Source organism: Felis catus, chromosome A3, assembly GCF_018350175.1.
Source record: "Felis catus isolate Fca126 chromosome A3, F.catus_Fca126_mat1.0, whole genome shotgun sequence".
Classification (NCBI taxonomy): domain Eukaryota; kingdom Metazoa; phylum Chordata; class Mammalia; order Carnivora; family Felidae; genus Felis; species Felis catus.
The window spans coordinates 101,237,367-101,259,400 of record NC_058370.1 but is presented as its reverse complement, the minus strand read 5'-3'; the positions used below and the strand labels follow the sequence as shown (position 1 = coordinate 101,259,400).

At 48.2% G+C, this 22,034-nt stretch overlaps 1 protein-coding gene across 1 annotated transcript; it reads left to right on the top strand.

The window, feature by feature from the left end:
* Positions 1 to 4,599: 4,599 nt before the first annotated feature.
* CD8B (CD8b molecule) lies at positions 4,600 to 19,257 on the top strand. Its single transcript, NM_001009867.1, is given in 6 exon segments — positions 4,600 to 4,651; positions 7,781 to 8,140; positions 11,807 to 11,896; positions 15,550 to 15,639; positions 17,121 to 17,157; positions 19,238 to 19,257. Coding segments are annotated over 6 exon segments (633 nt in total). The 5' UTR covers positions 4,600 to 4,608; the 3' UTR covers positions 19,251 to 19,257.
* Positions 19,258 to 22,034: the final 2,777 nt, after the last annotated feature.

The following is a 22,034-nucleotide window of genomic DNA, read 5'->3' as shown; positions in this document are numbered from 1 at the left end:
CTCACGGCTTGTGGGTTTGAGCCCTGCGTAGGCCTCTGTGCTGACATCTCAGAGCCTGGAGCCAATTTCAGATTCTGTGTCTCCCTCTCTCTGCCCCTCCCCTGTTCACGCTCTGTCTCTGTCCTTCTCAAAAATAAATACACATTAAAAAAATAAAATAAAATAAATGTTTATTTATTTTTGGGAGAGAGAGAGAGAGAGAGTGAACGGGGGACGGGCAGAGAGAAAGGGAGACACAGAATCTGAAGCAGGCTCCAGGCTCCAAGCTGTCAGCACAGAGGCCTACGCAGGGCTCGAACCCACAAGCCGTGAGATCATGACCTGAGCCGAAGTCGGGCCACTTAACCAACTGAGCCACCCAGACGCCCCTCGAGATTTTTTTATTTTTAAGTAATCTCTACCCCCAGCGTGGGACTGGAACCCACAACCCCAAGGATCAAGAGTCGAATGCTCCACTGACAGAGTCAGCCAGATTCCCCAAGCTTGTTACCTTTTAAATAAACAAATATTTTTTTACAGGCAAGAAACACAGTGGGAAAAATATTTGTAACACTCTATATCTTTTGTGTCAGTAATCAAATTCTTGCCTCTTTGCCCCTCTGTGAAACTGGATGGTGGAGACTGCTCTCCTTTGCCAGTTAGCTTGATGCTCTAGTCTCGGCCAATAGAGGGCGCTGGAAGGACATTGTAAACTGGAAATAGGAGGAACTTTTGTCCCTTTTCCCAAGGTTGCCAGTTTCCCTTGGCAATGAGTCCTCCTTGTCTTTGAGGGTGTGATCTAGGTGCAGTCCATGACTTCTGACATATTTCTTTGTCCCTGGTGAGCTGCTTGACCTGTGCAGATGCTCCCTGCAGAGTCCGAATCTCAGTCATGCGGAGAGGCCCTCTTCAAAGTTTCTCACTTCCTTCCATGTTTACCTCCCTCAAGGGCCAAGGGTGGGCAAACTGCAGCCCACAGGCCAAATTCAGCCCCCTGCCTGTTTTTGTGCTGCCCTCCATCTAAGATTGGTTCTTACATTTGAACCCCAACTAAGCAAAATGCTATCCCAACAAAATGAATCCCATTCTTCTCATTAAAGAACTTTATTCCAAAGTTTTTGCTCACTTACTATTATATTTTTAATTTTATCAAGACAAAGGTTGTGGAGGTTTGCATTCTGTATTGTGATATATAAATATTCCACAAAGCCTAAAATATTTACTACCTGGCTCTTTACAGAAAAAAATTGCCAATTCCTGCCTCAGACTCTCCTTGTACCACTTTTGGTAGTTAAAAAACATTCATCTGCTTAAAATATTTTATATTTAATTTTCTCTGTTTAAGTTACTGGAATGGTTTGTCTTCTGATTGAGCCCCGATATAGCCCTCCCAGACAAATAGCATCTATCAATTAATAAGAAAACATAAACAACCCAATAGGAAAATAGGCATCTACCTATCCACTTAGTTAACAGATATTGAATACCAGTCATTATTCTAGGTACTAAGATAAAGCAGAGGATGAAATATAAGTGAAATACAAAGATGGAAAGGAGAAAGGAAAGCTTTATTGATATATAAAATGGAGCTCATTTCTTGGCTTAGGTCATGATGAGTAGATAACTCACCTGGCAGTAGGTCTGGAAGGACTTTGGGAATCTTGCAGGTTCTGGGAGTATTCATTGTTTGCTGGTTGGTACCATCCCACAGTTGTAGAGCAAAGAATAAATTTAACCAAGAAGGTCAAAGACTTGTACACTGCAAACTAAAAAATATTGCTGGAGGAAATTAAAGATTTAAATAAATGGAAAGACATTCTGTGTTCATGGGTTAGAAAATTTAATATTTTTAAGACGGCAGTACTACATAAAGCAATCTACAAATTAAATGCAATCCCATCAAAATTCCAACAGCCTTTTTTTGCATAAATGGAAAAGATGATCTTCCAATTCATATGGAAATATAAGGGGCTCCAGATAGTTCAAACAACATTTAAAAAGAATAACAAAGTTGGACAACTCATACTTCCAGATTTTAAAACTTACTACAAAGCTACATGTAGTAGTCCGGGTTCTCCAGAGAGAATCAAAAGGAGATGTATATAGAGATTTATTATAAGGTATTGGCTCATGCAATTATGGAGGCTGAGAAGTCCCATGAACAGCAAATCTGCAAGTTGGAGACCCAGGAAAGCTGATGGTGTTGTTTGAAGGCCTAAGAGCCTGGAGGCCAATGATGTAGATTCCAATCCAAGTTAAAAGGCCTGAGGAACCAGAAGTGTGGAGGGCAAGAGAAGATCAATGTCCCAGCTCGGGCAGACATGCAGAGGGAAGGCAAATCTAACCTTGCTCTGCCTTTTTGTTTTATTCAGGCCCTCAATAAATTGGGTGATACTCATCCATATTGGGAAGGACCATCTGCTTTACTTGGTACACCAATTCAAATCTCTTCCAGAAGCAACCTCACAGACACACCCAGAAATAAAGTTTAATCAGATATCTGGGCATTGATGGCCTAGCCAAGTTGGCATAAAATTTACCATCCCACTGCAGCAATGAAAACGGTGTGCTACTGGCATTAGGACGGACATATAGATCAGTGGAATAGAACTGAGAACCTAGAAATAAGCCCATACATTTATGTTCAACTGACCTTCAGCAAGAGTGCAAAGACTTCAATGGGCAAGGAAGAGTCTCTTGAATAAATGATGCCAAGACAACTTGATATCCACATGCAAAACAATGAAGTTGTATTCCTACCTCACACCATATACAAAAACAAACTCAGAATGGACAAACAACTGAGATATAAAAGCTAAAATTATAAAAATATTAAGAGAAAACATCAAGGCAAATATTTATGACCTTGGATTTGGCAATGGATTCTGAGATATGACACCAAAAGCATGAGCAACAAAAAAAAAATACATAAATTGAACTTCATGAAAATTGAAAAGTTCTATGCATCAAAGGACATTAAAATTGAAAAGACAACCAACAGTACAAATATTTGCAACAGTACAAATATTTGCAAATCATGTATCGGAGAAGGGTCTAGTATCCAAAAATGTACAAAGAGCCCTTATAATTCAGTAACAAAAAGACAACCCAATTTTAAAATGAGTAAAGAATTTGAATAGACATACAAAGAAGAAACACAAATGGCCAATAAGCACATGAAAAAATGTCTAACGTTAATCATTAGGAAAATGCAAATAAAAACCACAGTGAGATATCACAACACAGAGACTAGGATGGATATATTAAAAAAAAAAAGTGACAAGTGTTGGTAAGGATGTGGGACATTAGAACCCTCATACATTATTGGCAGGAATGTAAAATGGTGCAGCTCTTACGGAAAACAGTTGGGCAGTTCCCCCAAAAGTTAAACATAGAATTACCAAGCGACCCACCAGTTAGACTCCTAGGAATATACCCAAAAGAATTGAAAACGAGGACTCAAATACATATTTGTACAAGAATGTTTGTAGCAGCTTTATTCACAATAGCCAAAAGGAGATACAACCCAAATGTCCATTAACAGGTGAATCTCTAAACAAATTGTCTTATACACGTACAACGACGTAGTCCTCATCTATAAAAAGGATTGAAGTACTTATACACGCCATCGCGTTGGATGAGCCTCAAAAATGCTACGCTAAGCCAAGGAAGCTAGACACACAAGGCCACATATTGTACAATTTCATTTATATGAAATGTCCAGAATAGGTACATCCATAGGGACAAAAGGATGATTGGGGGAGGGGGGTAGTGAGAAGGGGAGGAGGCAATAGAAGATGACTACATAACAGGTTCAGGGATTTCTCTCGGGGAGATGAAAATGTTTTGGAACTAGATAGAGGTGGTTAAATACCACTGCATTGCACCCTTTACAGTGTTTAATTTTGTGTTATGTAAATATCACTTCAATTAAGGAAAAAAAAAAAAAGAAAACAGCTCACGCCAGCCAGGGGTGTCCCCAGGGTTGTCTGTCCAGTGTATGCTCAGCCTCACACTGCTCATGGGAACAATGAAAATGTTGAGAGATTCTGGCCTCTGGCTGGGCTGTGGGAGCAGCCCTTCATCCCTCACAAGTGTGTGTCCTTGAGGGCAAGGCCTGGGTCTTGGTCACTCTAGGCCCTACCGAGTTTCTCAAAAATAAAAGAAATTAAAAAAAAAAAAAAAAAAAAAAAGCCCGAATTACGGTCCAGCTCCACCCTGCACTTCCGTGGGAACCTTGGATATCCTGACCTCTCTGAGCCTCAGTTGCCTCAACTGTCACAGGGAGTCATGACCCTGTCCTGGCCACCTCCCAGGGCAGGCGTCCATCACACACGTGCAATTGCTTGGCGCAGGACAGTGGTGTCACCCCCTCACTGGAAAGCAAGGGGTCCCAGTGGGCTCTTAGGAAACGCACCCAAGACCTTTGAAATGCAGGGAGGATGAGGGCGGAGACCTTGCCAACCTCACCCTGGACTCCCTCCCCTACGCCGCCCGGTCTCGTCCTTCCCGTCCCCCCTCCCCCCTCCCCCATCCAAACTGCCCCGCCCAGTCCCGCTTCCCACCCACCCCTAGCCAGGACTGTCTCCGCAGAGCCCCGCCGGGACCAGGTGTCCCGGGCTCGCCAAGATGCAGCCGGGGCTCTGGCTCCTCCTGGCCACGCAGCTGGCAGGTAAGACCGGGAGATTTGTGGGGCGCCCGGGGCTGGAGCAGGTGGTCTCCCCGGGACCGGGAAGAGCCTGAGCTGTAGAGTTTACAAAGGCTGTCCTGGCAGAATGCAGAAGCCGGGGCTGGGGCGCACTCGGGAGGCGGCATGGCAGGTACAGTCCCTAAGGGTGGCCAGGAAATTCATCCCCAGAGCTCATTACCCCAGGGGCCCCTGGAGCCCCGGGATTGAGGCTAGCTCTGCCCAAAAGCCCGGAGGGGAGGAGGGGCAGGAGTCAAGAAGGAAGAAAAGAGGGGAAGGAAGTGCAGAGTAAAAGGAAAAATGCCCTTGTCTAGGGTTCCCTCCCAGGGGTGTGCCCCCAGGAAGGTTCCAGAGGCTCAGTTCTGGCTTTGGTATTCTGCACTTCACCCAGGGTTCTGTAGACACATTTTTAGTACTTCCGGGAAAGTATTCGGAGGACAATCTGCCAAACACCAGGCTATTGCCAGATCCCAGACCGCTATGGCAGAGTACTTCCTGGGGGTTCCCTGTTTCCACCCCCACCCCCCACCCCCACTGTCCCTGGGTTGTGTGTGCTGTGGAGCTTGGCTCCAATGGGAGCCCTGCTGGAGCTAGAATGTAGCAGGCAGTCTCCGCTGTCCCTCTCATAAGCCCAGCCAGACTGCCTTTTGGAAGAGGCCCCTCCAGGCACCAAACTGCCCACTGACCTGTGGTTGCTCTCTTACCCAAAAAGCCCAAAGCTGGCCACCCTGCCAGAGGTGACAAGACCTGCCAGCCCCCTACTCTGACCCACGAGCTCAGCCACATCTCAAGCAGAAGTTAGTCGGGGCCATTCAAAACTAGTAGTTAATGCTGATCGTTTTAGAAACAGCAGGCCCCTCTGAGAAGGGGGTCAGTGGAAGAGAGTCAGATGAATCAAATGAGACCGCATAGGTAGCAAGGCCTGGCTCTGTGTCTGGCACACAGATAGAGCTTGACATTCAGTCTCCAGGGACATAAGAGAGAGACCAGGGTATATTGCAGCCAGGAAGTCTGCATGTCAGGACACAGCAGGGGTAACATACACAAAAAACCCAGGGTCCTTTTGGGCCCCTTTACCCCTTTAGGAGTCACTTCTGGGCTTTCTTGGAAGGACTTCGGGAGTCTGTGTATTTGTAGACCCACTGTGTGCACGCAACGACATGACAGTGATCCAGGAGAGGATCACAGGTCTCCTTGATTCGGGGAGTGGCTCAAAGTTCCGGTTCTGGGGTCCCAGACCTGGGTTTGAATCTGGATCCACCACATACAGGCTGTGTGGCCTTGAGCACGTCCTTCACTTTCCTGAGCCTCTGTTTCCTCATGAGTATGGGTATAAAACAGGATCTGGTGAGGATTAAGCAAGATAATGCATGCACCATGCTGGGCACAGTTCAGTGAATATTGGCATCATCGATTCTTATTATCTTCCCCAAGATGTCAGAGACCCCAAACAATGAAGACCCTCTACTCTGCTGAAAAGGCAGTATGGTGTTTGGGGAGAAAAGAGAAGGGCCAGCAGGCACTTGGGCCCCAAGTACCATTTCATTCTTCCTTTTTTTTTTTTTCTTAATGTTTATTTATTTTTGAGAGAGAGAGAGAGGCAGAGAGGGACAGAGAATCCCAAGCAGGTTCCACACTGTCAGCACAAAGCCCGATGCAGGACTCAAACTCACAAACTGTGAGATCATGACCTGAGCCGAAATCAAGAATCAGATGTTTAACCAGCTGAGCCACCAGGCACCCCTACCATTTCATTCTTGATACAAGCAGAAGCTCAGAGTGGCCTGTGAGTAGAGTCAAAAAGTTCAAGTTCACGGCCCGTTCTGGAACCACGAAGTCTGAGACACAAACATCAGCAGGATTGTGCCTTTAGGCCACTACCTCATAAGCCAGCTCCCCTAGAACACATATATACACACACATTCTCTCTCTGGCCTCCTCTGCCCACCCAAGTCTATGTCCTTTTGTGCCTCGCTGTTCCTGGGTCTCTGCCTGGGTCTGTGGGGTCTCTCTCTGCCCCACAGCTAAAATGGAAGGCTTGCCAGGTCAGATTCAGTTTGTTGGACTTGGCTGCGAAGGACCCATTCAAATCTTTCCTAAGATTTCATCTGCTGCCAGTAATAACCTCTGATGTATGAGACACGTAGAAAATGATTTACCCGTGTGCACTGCTTTAGAGTTTACAGTGCATTTTCTTAAATGCTCTAACCCTTGCAGGCAAGCAGGACAATGACCCCAAGCTGCCCTCCTTTTAAAGGATAGAGACAGGCTCCTTGACTTCCTGCAGTCCCACCACTGGTATGAGGCAGAAGCTGGGTTGAAGGCCGGGTCTCTGAGTTCCAGTCTAGTTCGTTCTCCATGAGCAATCCCCTGCTTGTCGGTGCTTCCCATCTTGAGACTAAAATGAAATCCAAGTGCTGCTTCTGGGGTATCTGTCCTTCCCCTCGAGAATGGGGATCCAAGAACCCATCACTTGCTGGGCTGAGGAGTGATAGGCTATAGTTGCACCAATAGCAACAGTGAGTTCCTCTTGCTGTTGTCAGCACTGTCCAGAAAGGGTGGTTGGCCAGACCAGCCCTGTGCTCTGCCTCTGATTCTGGGTTCCCCTGGGCTACCTGAGTCTCCTACACCTGCTTGGAGCCTGTTGAAGGTCTGTACATAGAGTGGCGGCAAGGCAAGGTGAAAGGCTTTGACTTCAGACTTTGAATCTTTGCGTTTGAATCCCAGATCACTTACTGGCTATTGATGGGACTTGGAACAAGTAACGTCATGCCTCAGCTTCCTCGTCTGGGTAATGGGGATAAAAATCCCCAAATAAGTTTGAGATTGGGTTGAGATAATTTATGCAAAGAGCCAGGCTTATAGGCATGCAATCAAGAAATGGCAGCTCTCTCCCCATCCGCTTTGTAAAGCTGGCCATAGGAAACACCTGCCTTGCAGATGGTCTCCTGAGTCCAGGAGCCACTAGCTGCATTGAGTACAGCCCCTGGACCCCGCAACTGGGCAGGTTCTTCCACAGCTTTCCTTCAGTGCTTGACTCAGTGTGACTCCCAGGACCCGCAACAGTGGCTGGGAAAATGTGCTGATGGTGTCTGCTCCTTCCGCTTCCCATAGCTCTCCGTGGCAGCTCCGTACTCCAGCAGGCTCCTGGGTCCGTAATGGTTCAGACCAATGGAATGGTGATAATGTCCTGCGAAGCCAAAACCTCGCCCACTAGCACGCGCATCTACTGGCTGAGACATCGCCAGGCTCCAAGCCCGGACAGTCACTACGAGTGCCTGGCCTACTGGGATCCCATAAAAGGGATTGTGTATGGACAGGAAGTGGAGCCAGAGAAGCTAACTGTGTTTCCGGACGCGACCCGGTCCATTCTCAATCTCACAAGTGTGAAGCCTGCAGACAGTGGCATCTACTTCTGCATGACCGTTGGGTCGCCCGAGCTGACCTTCGGGAAGGGAACTCGGCTGAGTGTGGGTAAGAAAGTACCTCAGTGCTGCCAATGAGTATGAAGCACCTACTGTGTTCTGGGTGCATGGCAGACACTAGAGCTGCCCCCGCTCTCAGCGAGCCCCACTCTGCAGGAGGCGGGGGGGGGGTGGTGCCAGCCATGAGCCATAGAGCTACGGCTACTAGGAACAGACCTAGCCAGGGCCAAGCACACGCAAGTGTTTTATGTAGTCATTTCACTTCATGCTGCCATCTACCCAGGGAGGTAGGGAACTGAGTCCTGTTCCAGATGGAATGCTTAGAGCATTGCTACTTCTTCTGGGGACAAGGCAGTGCTGTCCTTTGGCTGCCACATCAGGCCTACCTGAGGCTATGCCTAGATTGGCCTCAGTCCCCAGACCTGACCGTGGTCTCAGAAATTCCCACCAAGTGTGCATCCCAGGAAAGAAAGTCCTCATTGCCTGGACATACCCAGTGAAAGCATTTCTAGGGCCAGTGGAGGGGCAGATGCCCTCACATTCTGAACAGGGGCCTATGGCTCAAACCCACACCCGGAGTTACAGGGAGTAAGGAGACTGGCGCCCAGGCCTAGCTGCACATGCTGCTGCATATTCACTGTGTGCCTTTGCACCAGTCCCTCTGCTCCCTGGCCTCAGTTTTCCCATCTGTATCATGGGGCTGCTGCTGGCCTCCACGACCCACCCCCCGCCAGCCACCCTGAGAAGCTGTAGTTCTGTGAGTTGAATCAGCATGCCCAATAGAAATAGAAAGCCGCAGATAAAATGTAAAAATTTCGAATACCACTTTTAACAAAGGAAAAAGAAATGAGTGGAATTAGTTTACATACTATATTTTTAACCCAGTGTACCCACAGTATCATCATTTTACCTTATAATCAATATAAAAATTATCACTGGAATGTTTTACATTCCCTTTCCATACTAAATGTTCGATGTGTTTTTAACATTTCACGCATACAGCACACCTCGAGTCAGACTGGCCGGTAGCCAAGGCGACAGGTGGCTGCAGTATTGGAGAGTGAGGATTAAGCTGTGAGAGGTGTGAAGGAGTCGTGGCAGAAATTCTCAAAAGGCCTGGTCTGGCTTTAGCCCCCTCCCTAGGTTAGCCCACGGCCGGCCAACCCCCCACTGCGGTCCTCCTACTGTCCTGCTTCCCGCTCACCTGGGTTCTTCTCAGGCTGGGGGCACCGAGAATGCCAAGTCCCCCCCAACCCCCCCCCCCCCCCCCCCCCCCAGGAATTAGGTCACTCAGCAGGGACAGCTAGGACAGCAGCACAATTAGGAAGACAAAAACCAGAGTGAGGCTGTTCTCCCATCTCTCCAGCTTTGGGTCTTCAGTCAGAAGGTAGGGGTTGGGGGATGAGATCTCTGGGACAAGAAGCTGAGGCATTCTCAGCAGGGAGTTGACTGATTCCTGTATTGAGCACTGGGTTTTTGGGGGTGTGGGGTTTGGGTGTGGTTTATTGTTTTTGTCTCTACAAGCCCCGCATTTTCCCACTCGTTAGATTTGGGGGTCTGAGAAAGATAGATGATGACATAAGTAAAACTGGTTTCTAGAAGTTTCCCCCTCCACCTCCACCACCACTCACCCACTCCTGGCTTTGATATTTCCAAACCCCTCATGCTGACCTTCCCCAAAGCATGTGCTTGCAACTACGACATCTCCCCAGAGTCAGGGTATCAAGAGCCAGGCCCCAGCCCTCCTGCGGAAGACAGTGCATATTGAAAGGGGAAGCTTGGGCAGTAAGGAAAGTATTGGGGCGGGGGGGTAAACGGCCTTTTGGGGGCTAATCACACTATGGGTTCAAAAGGCCTGTCCCGCTCAACGAGGAGAAAAGTGGGTAGATTTGAATGGGGAGCTGGGGGAGTCAGGAGGAATCAAGGGGACCCAGCTCTGGGCAAGAAGAAATTAAAATGGAACAAGCCTTCCCACAAACCCCTCATCGAACCCCGACCACTGAGCCCAGCCAAGACCCTGAGGTCCTATAGAGCTGTCTCCCTTGCAGGCTTCCCACCGACCAGCCGAGAGACATCTGCGCCTCCTCGTGTACAAAGTAAAGGGAGTGGACACCTCCAGGGCCGTAAGGAGTAAAGGAGAAAGCCATGCTGGGTCACCCTGAGCAGAGAGCCAGGCTCCTGCATGCTCTGGGAGCACCACGGCTAGTGTCCTTTTTTCCTTTTATGCTAGTTTCCCTCCGCATTCCCACGGCCAAGGCCCTTGACCCGACGGGCCTTTTTGTCGAAAAGCATGTGCACCTGAGGTGGTGTGGCTTAGTGAGAGCCTAGAATCAGGGTCTCTTGGCTCAGATCCCGGCTGTGCTGTTTAGGGTTTCTTGAACTCCAGACAAGCTAGTTCCATTCTCTGCGCCTAGGCTTCCTCGGGGATTAGATGGAGATACTCGTTCCCATCGCCAAAGTGGTTGGGTTGAATACGCTTAAGCTGAGCTGCTTAGTTCTTAGTTTTGGCGGGACTTAGCAAGGGTTCATTCTTGGTGGTTGGTTCTTCCCAGAAACCTCACGAAGCAGGCAGAGCGTGTCATCTCTGCTTCCCAGAGGAGACTCGGGTCAGCGAGGGTCCAAAGTGTCCACTCTTTATGTGGAAGATGCCAGCCCTGAAGTGACCATTTTGTTGGCTGCCCCTCCCTGTCCTCCCGATGCTAGAGTTTAAACTGATGGTGTTATTTTCCCTCTCCTACTGTTTTGCAGAGGATCATTTTTGTGAAATGTCTTTGCTCAACCCACAGAGACCAGGGCTGGGTTCAACAGCACCCAGTGCTCACCACCCTGTCCCTAGCATCTCAGAACCTCAGGTGTCTCCCTTCACTCTGTGTGCCTGTCCCACTGCCCTGCCCCGTCACGTCAGCATGTGACACTGGCGTAGAACGAAAGAGAGGAGTGACCCATCCACGAGTCAGGAGACGGGGTTGGGGTGGTCCAGGCAGGCGCTTGGCATCGTGGGGCCTCGGGGCTGGTGCCTTACATCACTGGTGTTCGTCTTTGAAAGTAAAGGTTGAGACTAGAGGTCCTTCCAGCTCTGATAGTATATGACTTGTAAAGACACTTGAGAAGGAAAGAAAATCCCCATATATGCAACCTGCATGGTATTGTATGTGTGTTAAAGGGCACCCTCCTTTCTGTGAGCCTCCTCCACCCGGTTAGGGATTGGCAGGTTGGCTGAGGGGCTGGTCTCGTCGAGCACTTGGGGACTCCAGCTTCTGCTCAGGGTCTTTGGCCAGGGGGAGCTATCTCTACTGCACCATTTGCTGGGCATGCTGTCCCCTTTAATTCTCACGACAACCCCAAGAAAGAACTGGGAGTCAGCTTTATTTCAGCAGATGGGAAAACTGAGGCACCGAAAAGTGATAGGACTTGCCCCAAGTCACTCAGTGGTTAATCAGGGCATCTGGGGCTCTCTTCACGTCCATGTGGGTCCAGAGCCCCTCTCTTCCCCAGACACCAAAGTGACCCCCTGCCTTGACTCTCAGATAGGTCTGAGAGTTGGGGAAGCACATAGAAAACTCGATTACTCTATCACCTTGGAGCCCTGCAGCAGCCCAGGGAACAGTCATAAGGGCTTTCGTATCTACATGGAAGACATGAGGCTTTAACTTTTGTCTGCAAGTCCACCTACTGATTACCTGGCTAAGACATGTGTCTTGCTTGCTTTCTGTAGTGGATGTCCTTCCCACCACTGCCCAGCCCACCAAGAAGCCCACCCCCAGGAAGAAAATGTGCCGGCCCCCAAGCCCAGTGACCCAGAAGGGTGAGTTCTCCCATTCTCCTGGACCCTCAGAAACAGAGAAGGAAGTTTTCCTTCTTCCCTTCCTTCTTTCCTTCCCTTCCCTTCCCTTCCCTTCCCTTCCCTTCCCTTCCCTTCCCATGTGTGGACTCTAGCCTGTTTCTCTGGCCCCACCCAATCTGGGGTCAGAAGGGAAGCTGAGTGTGACCACAGTGCTGCCCTCCAACAGCTCACAGTCTAATGAGGAACACGCTTGAAAATTGTCCTAGAGCAAAACTTAATGGAGGATATGTCCACCCCAAAACTTGCACACCAGTGTTCCTTGCAGCATTATTCATAATCACCAAAAAAGTAGAAACAACTGGTCAATAGATTCACCAAATGTGGACTGTCCATACAATGGAATATTATTTGACCATAAGAAACAGTGAAATACTGATACAGGCTACAACATGATGAACTTTGAAAATATTACACAGTAAAAGAACAGACACAAAACCATGTATTATGTGATCCCATTGATAAGAAACGTCCACAATGTGACATTTCATAGAGACAGAAAGTAGATTAGTGGTTGCCTAAGACTGGGGAGTTGGGAAGGTATGGAGGAGATTGCTAAAATGGGTACAGGATTTTTGGTGGGGGAGGGGAGATGAAAATGTTCTAAAATTAGATCGTGGTGCTTGATGGGTGCACAATTCTGTGAATATACCGAAGACCATTAAATTATACACTTGGAGCAGGTGAACTTTGTATGTAAGGTATATCTCAGTAAGACTGTTTACAAACAAAAATACCTAACCCACGGGACCAGAACTTTAAAGTTTTTCAGTTTTAATACCTAACAGAGGGCCTAACACACAGTATGTGCTAATATCTGTTTGCTAATGAGTGAACTAACTTGCTTCTCTGTGCTATGAACACCAGACACAGCAGCTGGAGAACACGCACACACACACACACACACACACACACACATGCACATGCACTTTCCTTGAACCATTAGCCCAAACGTGCAAATGTGTTTCTGGAAAAATACTGACCTCTGCTCCCCAAAAGATACTGGTGACAAACAGAAAGTGTCATGTGCTCCCACCCGTGGAACAAAGGACAAGCTGCCCCACTAGGGCTGCCTCGTGCTGCTGGGTTGGCTTTGTCTTAAATGTATAAAGTAACAGAGCTTAGGGACAGGTATCTAATGGGATTGGGAGAATGGGAACGGGAAGCTACCCCATGAGGTCCCAGTAAAAAAAAAAATCGGAACCCAAATGCAGAAGGGCAAAGTCTTGGTGAACATAAAGGTAGAGATAGATTGACCTCATTTTATAAAGTATCTATACCCCACAACTTCGCCTAAAGGATTTTAGGCAAGTTACAACAACAACAATAACAAAACAGCACAAAAGGCAAATACAACAGGTCCATTACGTTGAAGGTGCCAAAATTGGGTCTGTGCTGTGACTCTAGAGCAATGGCAAAACCAGCTGAACCAAAGGCAATACTCCAAATAACATGGCACACAAACCCTGCCCCCCACAGTGATAGAAAGAAACAACCCCAAGCTCCCGGCTTCAAAGCCTTCATCTCAGTGTTAAATTCTAGAAAAAGTCTGCTCTGTTCATCCTTCTGTAAGGCCTGCTGAACAATAGTGAACTCAGTAGAGCAACACTTTTGTAAGAGATGTGGACAAAGGTCTTTGAGATTCTTGCATCATTCCTTATGTCGACCCCCAGTAAGATCCCAGGGCAAGAATGCAAATCCAACATTAGTAGGTTATTAAGAATAACCAGGTTGTGTGTGAAAGTGGCCAAGTGGGGATTGGGGGGGGAGAAGTAGAGGTTGCATTGGGGGTGGGGGCCATGAGACAGGGTACCTTAGGGGTAAGTCAGCCAGGTTTAGGTCTGACTCCACCTACCACTGCCTATACTGTGTGACCTTGGTCAAGTGATTCAGCCTCTCTGAACCTGTTTCCTCATGTGTAAACTAGGGATGTTTACCTGGCTAAAGGGAAGGCATGATTAAATAGATGCTATATGCAAAGCACTTACCTTGGGAGACACCCAGATAGATCTCAAAACTTGTCATCATGAATGAAACCACGCGGCCACCCTGGGGAAGGACGTGCTCCCTAAGGCTTAGGGCTGTCCCTTGAGATGATTCTGAGACAATTTCTAAATTGCCGTGTCAGGAGCGACGTGGTGACTTTCAGACTTCAGCAGACTCCGAAACCCATGCAAGGCAAGGAAGGCCAGGCCAGGTCATACAAGTGGCCAATATATGAAAATAGACTGAAGTTGACAAACACCATTTTTCACCCACTAGACTGGCCAAAAACTAAACACTCTGATAATATCAAGGGTCGGCAAGGTGCACGGTTGGTGGTCAGGAATGAAAACCAGTGCGGCCTTTTTGGAAGGCATTTCACAGTGTCTGTTACAACATTAAATGGACATAGTCTATGGTTTGGAAGTTCCTGTTTTCAATATCTGCCTCGGGCAGGCTCCCACATTAGGAAAAATGTACCAGGATGTTCTTTGCACTGTTATTTATAAAAGTAAAACATAGGAAATAAACGAAAAGCCCACTGATGGCTAAATAATCCATGCTATGTCCATACTTCAAATGTTACTCTACTAGAAAAAAGAGTGTGCTGATATATTTAAAGAAAGAATGGTTTGCAAAACAGTTTGTACAATACAAGCCACTGTATGCTGTAAAACAAAAACAAAAACAAAACTGTAGGGATGCCTGCCTGGCTCAGTGGGTTGAGTGTCTGACTTTGGCTCAGGTCATGATCTCACAGTTCATGGGTTCGAACCCTACATCGGGCTCACTGCTATCAGCCTGTCAATGCAAAGCCCCGCTTTGGATCCTCTGTCCCCCTTGCTCGCTGCCCCTCCCCCACTTATGCGCGCTCTGTCTCTGTCTCTCTCTCAAAAAATAAATTTAAACAAAACATTTTTAAAAAACCTGTATGTGTCTGCATAAATACAAAGAGAAAGGTACCACGTTAACCATGGCATTTATTTCTGTGAAGGAGCTAGCATGCCAAGGAACACTCTAACCATATACTTGAATCTTTTACAATGAAAATATATTCAGCTATTTCTTGTGAAATTAAAATAAATTTTAAAAAATAAATAGTAAAAATCTCATTACCAGGCATGAAAATTATCTATCTCCTTTAGAACATAAGTAGCTCCTGCGTTTAATTAATTTTTAAAATGATGATGTGGGACATAAAATTTTTTTATTTTTTTATTTTATTATTTTATTTTTTAATTTTTATTTTTTGACAGAGAGAGAGCACACAAGCAGGGTAAAGGGGCAGAGGGAGAGGGAGAGAGAGAATCTTAAGCAGGCTCCACCCTCTCAGCGTGGAGTCTGACGCTGGGTGGGGTGGGAGGGGCAGGCTCCATCCCACGACCCTGGGATCATGACCTGAGCTGACATCGCGAGTCAGATACTTAACTGACTGAGCCACCAGGGCACCCCTGGACGTAAAATGTTCTGTGTAAAATTATCTCAACGTGTTTGAAGTGCCTAGAAAAAACGACGAGAGAAAAATGTGCAGCAGTGGTATTCTCTGGGAGGCGGGGCTTCCAGTTGATCAGTTGATTTTTCCCTCTGTAGTTTATCTGCATGTCTCAAATGTTTGATACGTGTGTCTTTCCCAGGCCCATCCTGTGGCCTCCTCACCCTCGGCCTGTTGGTGGCTGGAGTCCTTGTTCTGCTGGTGTCCTTGGGTGTGGCCATCCACCTATACCGTAAGTTGTGGCCTCTTGGGCCACGATGGCGACTCCTTTTGCCATTGGACGTGTCCCTGAGGTCCTTCCTCTTCTAGGGAAGCAGGACAGATGGCAGTTTGGTGGAAGTTTATACCCACCTTCCCATCTGGTAGTTCCAGAGGTGCTTCTTGGCCTGAGGCCATCCTGCAGAGGTCAGAGACCACCCTGTCTCTGGAGTCAGACAAACCTGGGTTTGAATCCAACTCCACTATTCTTGGATCTAGTGACCCTGGGCACATGCCCTGGCCTCTCTGAGCCTCAACTGCCCCACCCAGGAGTAACAATATTACGTACCTCCCAGGGTTGCTGTTTGTAAAGTCCTGCCCAAAGTGCCTGGCATGAAATAAGCAGGAACTCCCATGAGCACTCGGGACAGAAACAGTACACAGAAGACATTGCAGTGGGGTTTGGGTCATGTTCCCAGAAACTTGAACTCCTCCTTCTCTGTGAGGCTGCAGGGAAATTCAGAGATGACTGCCTCTCTCAGCCCCTCTGGAGACGAGATCATCTGCTCTGGGCTCCCAGGGTTCATAAGAAAGAGGGGAGTTATATGGGAGGCCCTCACAACTGCCCAAGAGCCCAGGGCTCTCCTTCTGGTCCTTCTGCTCACCTGTGCCACCTCAAGCAAGGGACTGACCCTCTCTGGGCTTCTATAAAATGGGAGAGGGTGAGACCCTCTCCACAAAGAAATGTGTCATGCGCACATTTTTGCATAAAATCGCCATGCACAAAGGGATCCATTTGCCCCCATTGGAAGAACCCCATTAAAGGTCAGTGGTCTGCAAATTTTTTTGTTCAAGGATCTCATTAGTAAAAACATTTTTAAATTATGAACCCTAACTGCATCTAGATCTTATTAGTAAAAACTTTTTAAATTACAAACTCGAACTGCGATTAGGTGTATTTATTTATGTCATATATTACGTATGCTACGAAATGTGCTTCAGAAATGAAAAGGAATGAAGGATGAGACAGACATGTAAACAGACATGCTCAGACTTCCTTCCTACATCCCGTTGGGAGACCTTGTGCATTTCCCGGACGCACACGCCTTAGCTTAAGTCCACCGACCACCTGTCTGTACACCTCTCATTCCTGACCTGCTGCAAAGGGCAGACTGGCATGTTTAAGAGCACATAGACTGGAGTAGATTAACTGAGTTCGAATTCTGGTCTTACTGCTTACTAGCTGCGTGACTTTGGGCAAGTCATTCCATAACATGCGTGTTCTGTGCCTCTGTTTCCCCATATACGAAGCAGAGATAGTAAGAGTAGTACTCAACTCATAGGCTTGCTGAGAGCTTTAAGGGAGTTAAACCACATAAAGCTGGAGCAGAGCCTGGCACCAGGGAAGTGGTCTGAGGTGCTGGCTGCCCCTCTGGTCTCCTTCCTCGCTCTCTGGGGCTCGGTGTCAGCGACCCACAGCCCACGCCAACCGATGTTCTTGTTTGCTTCTTCCAGGCCTGAAGAGAAGAGCCCGGCTTCGCCTCCTGAAACAGTAAGTGCTTGGGGCCTCAGAAAAATGCCCATGACGCGGCCCTGGGTGTGGTCCTGGCTTCCTCAGCCCCTGCTGCTGCAACCTCCACCCACAGGGGGCCAAAGCCAGACGCAGCCTTCAAAAAAATCTCAGACTGTATAAATAGATGGAGCGATAGAGTTCAGGAAGAGAGAGCATCTAACAAACAAAACTACTCGTAGCCGTTTAAGTCAAATTTCAAGCACTGAAAGATTTAGCTTAGCTCTCCCCATGTTCACAGTCAACTCTTGCAAGCATCGGATACGGTAGGATGCCCCAAACTCTTTTCATTTGACTTGGTCCTTCATGACATAGGAGGGTTACCTTTATAGACCAGTTGAAAGACTTGCTCAAAGCATTTGGGATGGTAAACGGCAGAACTGGATTCGAAGACCATTCATTCCCTGCTTCCTTCCCTGCCGGCATTGGGCTGCCTGGGTCCCATCTTCTACCCTAGACCCCACCCGGGGCCCAGGGGTTGGCAAATCAAAAGGTTGAGTCACATATACAGGGGGGCTAAAAGGCACTCGCTCTTCAGGTCTACTGAGCTGTGTAAACATGGGCAGAAGCCCAGAGGCCCTGAGGGGCCAGGGGCTACTCCCAACCTCAGGGACTTCGGGACCTCAGCTGGGCCGTGGGCAGCGTTCTTGGATTACTTTTTCTTCCTCAAAATACTGCTTTGCATCTACCTATCTCATTAATGACAAGCCCCTCTATATAGAGGTGTTCGGAAAAAAACAAAGCCCATCGTGCCTCTAGATTAAAGAGGGCAACAGGGCCTTTGGCTTAAGAGCTCTGGCTCCAGCATGAGGGTTTGAATCCTGCCTGCCACTCACCAACCATGTGACGGTAGGCAAGTCACTTCACCGCTCTGAGCCTCTGATTCCTCATGTAAAATGGAATTACAGTCCCAAACTCATGGCTGTTGTGAGGACTTACTGGGTTAAAACCCATAAAGTGCTCAGCCCCTGGTCCTGTGGAGTCAAAGCACAAACTCATGTTCCTTACAAAAGTCAACTCTACGAGCCAAACAACCAAGGAACAAAGTGTATCTCTAAATACTTGAAAATGTAATCTCCATATAAACTCTATATAGTATTCTCTACCTTATTAAATACATTATATTTGTAGCTATAGTTGCTTGACTATAGACAGTCCCTTAAACATGCCTGCTGTGTTTTATTGGCAATTTTCAATCATTTTGATTGTGCACAATTTACACAATTTTAGGTGCTGGATTTAGAAATTACCTCCTAAGAGACAATAACCTGAGTGTATTTGTCTGAGCCTAGATCTGCAGAATGTTCCATTCAACATCTTCCCCATGGTGACCCCATTGGGGGGGGGGTCCCCATTAGGGTACTGCCCCCACCAACTCCTTCATTTTAACTTGTTCCCAAGTGATCTGATGACAGTTTTAGGGGAGCTGGATATAGTGTCTCATGCTTTGACAAACCCAGGGGTTCTGAGGACCCACCGTGATGGGGAAGGAGCTGGGGGTTGGTCACGGGGGGCCGTGAGGCCCCTCAGCCCTCTGCTGTCATCGGCTGCCTGTACTTAGGCTCACCTGTGAGACATCATTTGAACAAAAGGGTTTGTGGCTACAAAAAAGTTCAGAAACCACCTCTAATTTTGCTGCCATGATGCAGGTGTGGACAAAAGAGTCCATGGGCCTCACAGATCAGCTGTTCCAAACTCAAGTTGTGATTTGGGGAGGACGTTCCCCAGCCTATAACCGACCCTGGAAAATCTGCCCATCAGCAACCAACTTCTTCTGGCCCCTCAGTGTGCATTTGTCAATAGCTTATCTAAGAAGGTACTGCAGGAAGTAACACTATTCAAAGCTAGAGTTCTTTGGGCTTTTTTTTTTCTGAGCTTCTTCATTTTTTTTTTTTTAATGACTAAGATGGGCCCTAAAAACATACTAGTGGAAAACTCCCGGCCCCCGGGCTCCTTACTGGGAGTGGAGCCCTGCATCCCCGCATGGCATTTGTCTCTGTTACAGGAAATTTGTATCATTTCCCTGAATGTAAGTGGTTTCTTGACTTGCTATTGTTTTCAGGTTTTATAAATGAGCAGAGAATATGCTTTTGGTGTCCTGCTACAGAAATACGTTGGTCAATAATGAGCGAGATCTGGAAAAATGAGAGAGAAGGGACACGCTCAACTCCCTCAATTGTGGCAATTTCACTGACCTGCTGAAGTTGCCTGCTTTTAACTACTGCAAGTTCTTTCTGTGGGCCTCACGCATGGGAGAAACTTGTTAGTTGGTCATCGCGAATCACGGAGAGAAGGCTTCAGAACCCCGGAGCACTTCCTTTAACTTCCTGCAAATAAGAAATGCCGCCATGACACCACTCCCCAGCTCCCGTACTCACCCTGGGCTGGGACCCTTGTGTTGGCCGCCCGGCCACCTTCTCGCAAGTTGCTTTGCCCTGATAGGGCAGTGACATGGAGTCCTGAGTCTCTCATGGGATGGTGCTGGGATGGCTCCTCCTTGGTCTTCCCAGGCGGGGGTCACCGTCCTCACTGAGAGCCACAGAGACCACACCCAGCTTGGAACCGTGCTTTCTGTGAAGGGCTGACTCAGTCGGTTCAGTCTCCAGGGACCTCCTGTGGAGCAGGAACTTGTGGTGTGGGAGCCGGAGTTCACTTAATCTCCCATTAGGAAGTTCCTCGACTTTCACTTCTGCCCTCCCATGGCTTGTATATTTCTTCTCTCACTGTTCTTTTTATGAAAATGTCTTGGTTGTAAAAATAAAACCCTGAATAAAAGATGCGAACGGCTCCCGTGATGTAAAAGCACAAAGCCCATCTGTACGGCAAAGATGTTAATGCTCAGCTAAAACAGAAGTAACAAAGATAAAATGTGCCTGTCCTCATCTGCCCCCACAACATGCTGTAGTCTGCATTGTAGGCATTGAGAGAGTCTCAGAGGCATCGAGAGAGTCTCAGAGGTTGGGAAGCACCCAGAGCCAGGCGGCAGGGGCCCCGGGGGCCGACTCTTCCGGCCACTCCAAGCCATCTTCACTAGCACCTGCTCAGTTGTACAGAGTGGAACCCCCAGACTCCTAGCCACAGGCTGGTGACCTTATAGTAAAAAGAAGGTGAGGGGAGCCTGTGTGGCTCAGTCGGTTGAGCATTAGACTCTTGATTTCGGCTCAGGTCGTGATCCCAGGGACGTGGGATCAAGCCCTGCATTAGGCTCTGAGCTGAGTGTGGAACCTGCTTGGGATTCTCTCTCTCCTTCTCCTTCTGCCCCTCCCCTGCTCATGTTTTCTCTCTCTCTCTAAAAAAAAAAAAAAAAACTAGAAGAGTCTCTGTCCTCATGTCCTTCCTTCCTTCCTTTTTTTTTTTTTTTAAACTGTTTCTCAGCTTTGACGGGGAAAGAAAATGCAAGAAGAGGCTGAGCTGGATGAGGGAGTTGAGATGAAGGTCTTGTGCCTTCCGTAAAAGCCCAGGGATCTTATCTTGACTCCCCACTCTGGGCCTTAGCAGCATGAGAGCTATTGAGCCCAAAACGAATGCGGCCTAAGGCTGTGTTCACTGAAGCGCCATGCGCAGGCCACAGGAGAATAGAGCCCCAGCTGCTTCTCCTGCCAGCTGGGAGGTGCAACTGTGGAAGGGAGAGGGGGAACCAGGCTCTGCCCAGAGGCCTCTGGCAGCCACAGAAAGCAGGAAAGGAAAGATGGCTCGAGGGGAGGGGGCCGCGTGGCCCTCTCGCAGCATCAGGGATGCCGCCTGTGGAGCGAAGGTCACAGAACTAGGTGTGGGTGGGAGTTAGAAGGGTGTCCATGCAGAAGGCGCTTGAGAGAAGCGAACACTCCCTGCCCATCAGCTCTGAGGACAACGGGACAGGCTGCCTCCCAGGGCCCAGGGGAGGGGGGCAGGGCCAGGGTAGCCTGGGCCAGACTCCTCCAGGGTTCACATTGAAGGTGGGCTTCTTGCTCTAAGACATCCCGTTTAATACGCGACCAGAGCCCAGATATGCAGCCTACCGTCCCTGCAGGCTCACACCCAGTCCGCAGCGGAAGTCAGAACAGGCCTCAAGGCCCCCTTGTCCCACTCCAGGCTCTGCTAACTAACAGCATCTCCCCATTGCCGCCTTTGCAGTTGTGTTTAGTTGTTTGCAAATTCACAGGGGGTGAGGTTGGGGGACCAAGGGTGAAGGGGGGTGCACCTCCGTCTGTTTTCTGTGCGGCAGACACCTGCTACAGCTTGGTCCGCCCAGAGAGCTGGAGCAGGCTTGGCTGCCAGCCGCAGGGGCAGGGGCTGTGGTGAAGAGGTCTGCACCCAGCACCTGACTTTTGTTTTGAAGAAGGCACAGAGCATTTACTACTTTGGGGAAGGCCATTACGGCAAAAGTATTTACCAAAAAATGTTTTTAACCTGGCTGTCTTTTGACCGGCAACAATTCCATCTCTAGACATCATCTTAAAAAAAAAAACCACGTCTCAAAACTACATGTACAAAGAAATACATGTCAAAAAAATTTTTTTTGTAGTCCTGCTTGTTAGTCCCAAATTGGAAACAATCCAAATGTCCATCAGGAAAAGTGAATTAGGGGGCACTTGGGTGGCTCAGTGGATTAAGCATATGGCTCTTGACTTCAGCCCAGGTCATGATCTCACGGTTCATGAGTTGGAGCCCCACGTCTAGGTCCACACTCGCAGTGAGGTGCCTGCTCGGGACTCTCTCTCTCCGTCTCCCTCTCCCTCTGCCCCTCCCCCGCTTCCACATGTGCTCTCTCGCTCCTGCTCTCTCTCTGTCTTTGTTTCTCAAAAATAAATAAATAAACAAGAGAAAAAGAAAAAGAAAAAGCCAGTTAGATCAATTGTGATACAAGAGACTCCCTGCAG